General features: G+C 35.8%; 1 protein-coding gene across 1 annotated transcript; it reads left to right on the plus strand.

Annotated features, from left to right (window-relative positions):
* Positions 1-8,265: 8,265 nt before the first annotated feature.
* On the plus strand, positions 8,266-9,204 carry LOC109558765 (olfactory receptor 6C1-like). Its single transcript, XM_019960094.2, has one exon. It carries the CDS (start codon positions 8,266-8,268, stop codon positions 9,202-9,204), a length of 939 nt encoding a protein of 312 aa, XP_019815653.2.
* The last annotated feature ends 475 nt before the right edge of the window (positions 9,205-9,679 follow it).

Here is a 9,679-nt window from a genome sequence, read left to right on the forward strand (position 1 = left end):
AAAAGTATGTCTTGACTGGTGATATTGATAATCAAAATGCTCATACAGATTGCAAACATTTATAATAACCACTAAGGAATTTGCATAGTGCTATGTAGAGAGCTGTATTATCTGATAATATCAACATAAACTCTCTCATATCTTTTGCAATAATTTTACAGTTCTTTTAATTACCAGAACTACACCTCTCTACAGTGTATGGTATATATTTTGAGTCATTAAGAAGTCACAGTTATCAATCAAGTCTAACTTCAGTATTTTCACATTTCCAATTAAGCTTAGAAATTATAAATGTCCAACATGAGGGGAGAAAAAAGTAACTGCATGATTCCCTACAGTGTGGAAATCTCTTCAGTATGGTTTATAAGTTATTTTCTTTGTGTTTCAACAAATAATGTATCTAAGACTCTCAACTGAGAATAGTACGTGAATATCAGAACTTAGTTCAATGAATTATGATTACAGTCTTTCTATAATAATGGTTTAAAAGAGTAGGATGAGTTTGAGCACTCTCCATTATTATTTCAATTTTTTTAAAGATTTTTTTAAATTTTATTTAACTTTACAATATTGTATTGGTTTTGCCATATATCAATATGAGTCTGCCCCAGGTATACATGTGTTCCCCATCCTGAACCCTCCTCCTTCCTCCCTCCCCATACCATCCCTCTGGGTCTTCCCAGTGCACCAGCCGCAAGCATCCAGTATCGTGCCTCGAACCTGGACTGGCGACTCGTTTCATATATGATATTACACATATTTCAATGCCATTCTCCCAAATCTTCCCACCCTCTCCCTCTTCCACAGAGTCCAAAAGACTGTTCTATACATCAGTGTCTCTTTTGCTGTCTCATATACAGGGTTATTGCTACCATCTTTCTAAATTCCATATATATGCGTTAGTATACTGTATTGGTCTTTTTCTTTCTGGCTTACTTCACTCTGTATAATAGGCTCCAGTTTCATCCACCTCATTAGAACTGATTCAAATGTATTCTTTTTAATGCCTGAGTAATACTTCATTGTGTATATGTACCATGACTTTCTTATCCATTCATCTGCTGATGGACATCTAGGTTGCTTCCATGTCCTGGCTATTATAAACAGTGCTGTGATGAACATTGGGGTACACGTGTCTCTTTCAATTCTGGTTTCCTCAGTGTGTATGCCCAGCAGTGGGATTGCTGGATCATAAGGCAGTTCTATTTCCAGTGTTTTAAGGAATCTCCACACTGTTCTCCATAGTGGCTGTACTAGTTTGCATTCCCACCAACAATGTAAGAGGGTTCCCTTTTCTCCACACCCTCTCCAGTATTTATTGCTTGTAGACTTTTGGATTGCAGCCATTCTGACTGGTGTGAAATGGTACCTCATAGTGGTTTTGATTTGCATTTCTCTGATAATGAGTGATGTTGAGCACCTTTTCATGTGTTTGTTAGCCATCTGTATGTCTTCTTTGGAGAAATGTCTATTTAGTTCTTTGGCCCATTTTTTGATTGGGTCATTTATTTTTCTGGAGTTGAGCTGTAGGAGTTGCTTGTATATTTGTGAGATTAGTTGTTTGTCTGTTGTTTCATTTGCTATTATTTTCTCCCATTCTGAAGGCTGTCTTTTCAGCTTGCTTATAGTTTCCTTTGTTGTGCAGCAGCTTTTAAGTTTAATTAGGTCCCATTTGTTTATTTTTGCTTTTATTTCCAATATTCTGGGAGGTGGGTCATAGAGGATCCTGCTGTGATGTATGTCGGAGAGTGTTTTGCCTATGTTCTCCTCTAGGAGTTTTATAGTTTCTGGTCTTTCGTTTAGATCTTTAATCCATTTTGAGTTTATTTTTATACATGGTGTTAGAAAGTGCTCTAGTTTCGTTCTTTTACAAGTGGTTGACCAGTTTTCCCAGCACCACTTGTTAAAGAGATTGTCTTTAATCCATTGTATATTCTTGCCTCCTTTGTCAAAGATAAGGTGTCCATATGTGCGTGGACTTATCTCTGGGCTTTCTATTTTGTTCCATTGATCTATATTTTTGTCTTTGTGCCAGTACCATACTGTCTTGATGACTGTGGCTTTATAGTAGAGACTGAAGTCAGGCAGGTTGATTCCTCGAGTTCCATCTAACTTCTCTCGTGCCTTCTATGGGAATTCCCTGAGCATGATATTGTATCTCATTCTTCTTTTCATTGTTCTCTATTAAACTTTTGAATAATTTATTTTATACTTAATAGCTTAGTGCACCACTTTATGGGGACATTTTATTACACAAGAAAGGAAATGTAGTGTTTACACATAAGATTCATTCATCCCAATATTTCAGTCAGCAAGGTCAAGAAATGTCTGTACTTTAGGGAAACCCTGATGTACCAAATTCAGAAAACCTCTTCCAAAAATTTTGCAAATCTTCCATATGTTTCTGCCCTACTTCTCATGCTTTTCTACCTCTTTGGACATTGTCCACCAAGTTTTCTAATTCAATAGTGGTACAAATATTAATAACATATGTATAATCCTTAGAGTATTTTCCTCTTGGCTCTGCTGGCACATTTGATTCACTGGAGTACTTCCCATGAGCCATGGGCATATGTTGTGGTAAAACTGCATGTGGCTCATGCAGGTTAAAAATCCATATAAAAATCATGTCCATAAAGAACCACAGTAATGATATCTTGCTACACTTCACCATTTTTTTCTCCCATGCATGGCTACAAAGCAAAATGCACCAAAGAAAAAAATAGCTACAGAAAGTAGATAATTGCAAGTGTGTTGAGATAGTGTATTTTTACAAATGCTAAATATCTTAACCTAAACTTGAAGTAGTTACCAATATTTTTTTAATAGTTTCTGCCTCTTAATGTGATGCATTTGTAGAAATAGAGGTAAGATTGTAAAGTAAAAGCCAATGCAAACTTTCCTTTCCTTAGCACTGATTTAATAATCCTTAGCTTAGCATTTCATCAGGTGAAATAAATAATGAATAATTTGGGGTTGCCATTCCTTCCTGTATATATAAAGGATTCTGAAGAATGAGTCTTTTTATGTTTCATGTTTGTCATACTAATTTATTAATTTTCAGAAAATTATTCTGAGTTCAGTCCTGCTCATTGAAAAATGTCTGATAAATATCACATGCTTCAGTTTCAGGAGGAAATAGTATAGAATTCCAATTTGACCTTTAACTAGCTGTATGGTTTTGTTTATAATAATTAATCTCTCATTGTCAGTTTCTTCAAAGGTAACATAAGGTTATTGCAATGAATCAATGAGGTCGATGAGATAAATACATAAACAGTACTGGCCTCAAATAAGTTTCCTCCAGAATGGTTGCTATTGTTTTATAGTGGGACCATCTTCATCAAATGTAATAATTGATTTTATTTGTAGGAATAATAAAGAGAACAGGATTTACTGTGTGTGAATACATGCTTTAAAATTTTATATAATTTAATTTTACTTTTAATCATTAGCCATCACAATAATTCTATGAAATATTACCCTCATTTTTACAGTGGGGAAGAAAAAAAAACATATTACTCAGAGAGAGTTGTATTTTTAATCCAGATCTCTTGGGATGCAAATCCCAAATAATCCCACACAAAATAATTTAAATTAAGACCTAATGCTATATTTTTATAAGAATTTCTTTTCCTGTTTAGGTTAAAGATTATCTTCAAATATAGATACTAGTTAACAAACAGATATTTAGGGAGAAATAGAATATCTCTACAGAGAAGGCAATGGCAACCCACTCAAGTACTCTTGCCTGGAAAATCCCATGGATGGAGGAGCCTGGTAGGCACAGAGTTGGACATGACTGAAACAACTTAGCAGCAGCAGCAGCAGCAGAATATCTCTATGGAAACCCACAGATCCTAAAAGTGATATAGGTGATTACATTTTTTTCCTTCATTATTCCTAATCATATGGGTTTGTGTGTTGATCTGACTAATTTGATTTGACTCCCCTTTTCCATTAAGAAAAAGTAACTTGCCTTTTTTCAGAGGAGTCAGAGAAACAGAATTCTGAACTAACTGTAGGACTATTCAAAAATAGTCTTAAGGTAATAATCTGAAAATACTCTAAATTGACTCATGAATTTTTTAATACAGTCATAATGAAGTTATTATACGGTTAGATGTCAGCAAGCACAGTCAGCAGTGAAACAAATCATTCTAGAAAAAAAAAATTAGGGTTGTTATAAATCCAAACTATTACCCAAGATATAAAATTTAACCAATATTCTGCTCTCTTCTATGACAAATTGTCCTAACTTATAAACCTAACACCAATAAAAAGATCCTTAATTAATAGGGAAAGACAGATAATTGGAATTCTGTGTAATAATGCCAGAGCTTCCCACATAGCTCAGTGATAAAGAATCAACCTGCCAGTGCAGAAGATTCAAGAGATCCAGGTTCTTGATCTGGGGTTGGAAAGATCCCCTGGAGGAGGAAACAGCAACTCACACCAGTATTCTTGCCTGGGAAATCCCATGGACAGAGGGGCCTGGAGGGCTACAGTTCATAGGGTTGCAAAGAGTTGGACATGACTGAGCACGTATGCAACTTTATTAATACTGATGGTGCAAACTCTCTTGAGTTTATATTTGTTCATAGCATTACTTATGACTTCTTAGGAGTCTTAAAAGTTAGGAATAGTAAAATCAGTACATATAGAGAATGTGAGAAGCTAATTTATGTTTCCAGTTATATTGTAGAATTTTTGGAGCTTCCCACCCATGTCTCACAATTTAGATAAAATAAGGAAAACAATCACTCAATCCTTAATAGACATTTACATATTGTTGCTTTTTCAAATAGTAGCATTTAAGGAATGCTGGTGATCTTTTCTCAAAGAAGCTATTCTTACAATTTACTATGAAATAGCAGATGTGTCCTAAAAATCATTTCCAGTTATTTTATTTAACCCCAAATTTTATTTAACTCAATGGCAAATATTTGCTTTATATAGGTTGATTTTCATTTTCAAAGATCCACAAGCCTAATTTGACACTGAGCTATCCAAGACACTAGAATTCATTAAAAAGAAAGAGACATAAAGGAACATGAAGCTTGCTATCCTAAGATCCTTGGGACTAGAAAAAACGTGAATGAGCCATTAGTAAGGAAAGTATGAAATGATGACTTAGAGACTTGGATATATTTTTTATTACATTACCAAAAACATCCCAGGAATGGTTGACAACTCACATCCCAGAAATGATTTACAGATTAGAGTCATAAATAGCTGTTAGTTGCAGAGGATTGTTCATTGAGAACAATGACTTTCAAATTTTAAATATCTATCAAATACTTGAGTTGCCATACATTTGCCTAAGAAATTATGCTTGAAAGGCTTGCTTTTCTTACAAGTGCTCTTAAACGTTTTTCTCTAGTCATTGAGGATTAGCAAAAGGATAGGTTCATTTTAATGTGAACATCACATTTTTTCCCAGTGTGCTGGCCACCATTGACCTCAGTTGGAATTTTCCCTAAATCAGCAGCAGCTCCACTTTCTGCTATACAGAGGAGTAAATGAAAAGAAAGCTCAGGTTTGTAGAGAAAACAAACAAACAAAAAAAAAGTGAAAATTTTCACAATGTTACAATAAATTACATGCTACAAATCAACAAACCTACACCTTAAAATTAAATATTCTATTGCAAAAACTTCTCTCCTGACACTAGAATGTAAAAGCTACAAGTCAATGAGAATTCACAAAATGAATGATATTGAAATTTGTTATTGTTGTTATTCAGTCACTAAGTCATGTCCAGCTTTTTGCCACCCCATTGACTGCAGCATGTTAGGCTTCCCTGTCCTTCACTATTTCCTAGAGATTGCTCAGATTCATGTGCATTGAGTCAGTGATTGTATCTAACTAACCATTTCACCCTCTGCCGCCCCATTCTCCTTTTGCTTTCAATCTTTTCCAGCATCAGGGTATTTTTCAATGAGTTGGCTCTTCACATTAGGTGGCCAAAGTATTGCTGCTTCAGTCACCAACATTCCCTCCATTGAATATTCATGGTTGATTTCCTTTAGGATTGACTAGTTTGATCTCTTTGCAGTCCGACGGACTCTCAGGAGTGTTCTCCAGCACCATCATTTGAAAGCATCAATTCCTGGGCATTCAGCCTTCGTTATGGTCCAACCCTCACATTCATACATGACTACTGAAAAACCTATAGCTTTGACGATATGGACCTTTTTGGTAAAATTATATCTCTGCTTTTAAATATGTTGTCTAGGATTGTCATAGTCTTCCAAGGAGCAAGCATCTTTTTATTTCATGGCTGCAGTCATTGTCCTTAGTGATTTTGGAGCCCAAGAAAGAAAAATCTGTCACTGCTTCCACTTTTTCCATTTTCATTTGCCATGAACTGATGGGACTGGATGCCATTGTCTTAGTTTCTTAAATGTTGAATTTTAAACTAGTTTTTTCACTCTCTTCTTTCATCCTCATCCAGATGCTCTTTAGTTCCTCTTCACCTTCTGCCATTAGAGTGGTATCGTCTGCATATTTGAGGCTGTTGATATTTTTCCGGGCAATCTTGATTCCAGTTTGTGCATCATCCAGCCTGGCATTTCACATGATGTACTCTGGGGCTTCCCTGGTGGCTTAGAGGTTAAAGCGTCTGCTTGCAACGTGGGAGACCTGGGTTCAATCCCTGGGTCAGAAAGATCCCCTGGAGAAGGAAATGCCAACCCACTCCAGTATTCTTGTCTGGAGAATCCCATGGAGGGAGGAGCCTGGTAGGCTACAGACCATGGGGCTGCAAAGAGTCGGGCACAACTGAGCTACTTCACTTCACTTCATTCTGCATAGAATTGAAATAAGCAGGGTGACAAAATACAGCTTGGATGTATCCCTTTCCCAATTTGGAACCAGTCCGTTGTTCCATGTCTGGTTCTAACTGTTGCCTGTTGACCTGCATACAGGTCTCTCAGCAGACAGGTAAGGTGGTCTGGTATTCCCATCTCCTTAAGAATTTTCCACAGTCAAAGACTTTACTGTAGTTAATGAGGCAGATATTGAAATTAATTGGTTAAATGATTTCTGCTACTGTTAGTTATGATGACAAAATAAAGACTTCATTGCTCTTTCATGGACTATACTAGTAGCCTGACAAAATAGAACTTCTTTTTTTTTTTTTTTAATTTATTTTTTTTTCTCTAATTTTACTTTATTTTTAAACTTTACATAATTGTATTAGTTTTGCCAAATATCAAAATGAATCCGCCACAGGTATACATGTGTTCCCCATCCCGAACCCTCCTCCCTCCTCCCTCCCCATACCATCCCTCTGGGCCGTTCTATTAAGGGAATATTAATGTAGATAAAATAAAAATATAATGTTAAAATCAGAATATACACATATAGATAGAGAGAGAATGCTAATAGTATGTAGATAGAGAGGTTTGGAAGAAAAAAAAATGTTCTCCAGAAGGTAATGCTTTATTTTAGATATTGACATACTTTGGTTTCCTTAGCTCATGCCACAGATCCAATATACTTAATGGCCACTCTGCCTCCTTTCTACTCTTGACTATCTAATATCTGAGAAGACCACCAAAACAGATACATGACCTGGATTCCTTTATTCCATTATCTGGGCCTTCAGATGGGTAGGAGGTTGAGAAGGTGAGTGTGAGTCTGACTCAAAACTTAAGAAATCTGGCATGTAGCTCAAGATTCATCTTCCATGATTTGCCTATTGGAAACATATGCACTGAATGGCCTTTTTCCTGACACATTTGGCTTTTCTATATTACACTAGGAAACAATCATTATACGAGAAACTAGGTGACAGACATTAGGATAGGATGATTTATGGAGGTTGAAGAAAAGACACAGAATACCCCGATAAGAGGGGATCCTGTGGAGACACTTTTAAAGAGTCAAGAGGTAGCTTTTCTCCTCCTGTATTTCCTAGGTTTGAGAAAAACATAGATTTTAATCCTTGCTTTTCATGTGAAGGATATATTGTTTTTATAAGATTTTTAAAAATATTTTTAGCCTGATGCCAATTTGTAAACTAGAGATTTTATAAAGTAACATTCTATGTGAAACACAAATCTGACATATCATAAAAACTTACTTCAAAACAAGTTATCTATTTCATTAACTTTTAAACAATCTCCTGAATTATGTTAGCAGGGCATAGTAGGCTTCCTTTCAGAGCCAAATCCCAGTGCTATACATGGATAATCCCCTTTTCTGTGTCTTCTGTTTGTGTTTTCTCCTGGAGGTTACTCAAAAGAAGAAGGAGAAAAAATGAGAAACTACACAGAAATAACAGAGTTTATCCTCCTGGGACTGTCAGATGACCCACAACTTCAGGTTGTGAGCTTTATCTTTCTGCTCATCACCTACATGCTCAGCATCACTGGGAACTTGACCATTATCACCCTGACCCTGCTGGATGCCCACCTCCAAACCCCCATGTATTTCTTCCTCAGAAATTTCTCCTTATTAGAAATTTCATTCACAACTGTCAGTATACCCAAGTTCCTGGCCACCATTATTACAGGAGATAAAACCATCCCTTTTAATGATTGTATGGCTCAGTTATTTTTTTTAATTTTCTTGGGAGTTACTGAGTTTTATCTTCTGGCTGCCATGTCCTATGACCGTTACATTGCCATCTGCAAACCGCTGCATTACTTGACCATCATGAATCACAAAGTCTGCACACTGCTTGTCTTGGCATCTTGGCTGACTTCATTCTTAATCATATTCCCATTAGTAATGCTCTTCCTACAGCTTGATTATTGTAAGTCCAATGTTATTGACCATTTTAGTTGTGATTATTTCCCTTTATTATACCTTTCTTGTTCAGACACCAAATTTCTAGAGATAGTAGGGTTTTCCTGTGCTGTGTTTATCCTCTTGTTCACTTTAGCATTAATAATTCTGTCCTACACATATATCATCAGAACAATTTTGAGGATCCCTTCTACCACTCAGAGGACAAAGGCCTTTTCCACCTGTTCTTCCCACATGATTGTCATCTCCATCTCTTATGGCAGCTGCATTTTCATGTATATGAATCCATCCGCAAAGGACAGAGTGTCTTCGAGCAAGGGAGTGGCTGTGCTAAACACCTCCATAGCTCCCATGCTGAACCCCTTTATCTATACCCTAAGGAATCAGCAAGTCAAGCGAGCCTTCATGGACACAGCAAGGAAGACTGTATTTTTCTCAAGTAAATGAAAAATAAAAGTCCTGTTTTATGAATTAGACCCATATGATGAAAAGCAATTAAATGAAAATCTAGGAATTTCAAAACCTCTTAATATTCACACAGCCTCCCTAGATTCATTTTTAATCATTCATATTTTTATTGCCAGCAGTTTATCAAGGATATTTGCATATGTATATTTTCTTCTTGCCATTTAAACTTGAATTCTTCATATATATATATATATACACACATCATATACACAAATATATGCTTATACAGTATACAGTTTTTTTCCATTCAATTTGCAATCCTTTTCTCATGTACTTTTCTTCCTTTAGGGCTGGTTTTTCTAGTCTGTAACTATGGGAGTGATTTTATTTCCTTCTTTGAAACATTTTTTTTATGGTAATAGAAAAATTAGTTTTTTTATATAAATTAATTTCATTATTTCACACTAATTTTTAGAAAATTAAAGTCAGAAAGAGGCAGAACAGGTGCTCACAA

The sequence above is a fragment of the Bos indicus genome, chromosome 5 (genome assembly GCF_029378745.1).
Source record: "Bos indicus isolate NIAB-ARS_2022 breed Sahiwal x Tharparkar chromosome 5, NIAB-ARS_B.indTharparkar_mat_pri_1.0, whole genome shotgun sequence".
Taxonomy (NCBI): domain Eukaryota; kingdom Metazoa; phylum Chordata; class Mammalia; order Artiodactyla; family Bovidae; genus Bos; species Bos indicus.

Coding starts and splice junctions, on each gene's coding strand:
- LOC109558765 (XM_019960094.2), top strand. CDS start 8,266: ATGAGAAACTACACAGAAATAACAGAGTTTATCCTCCTGGGACTGTCA.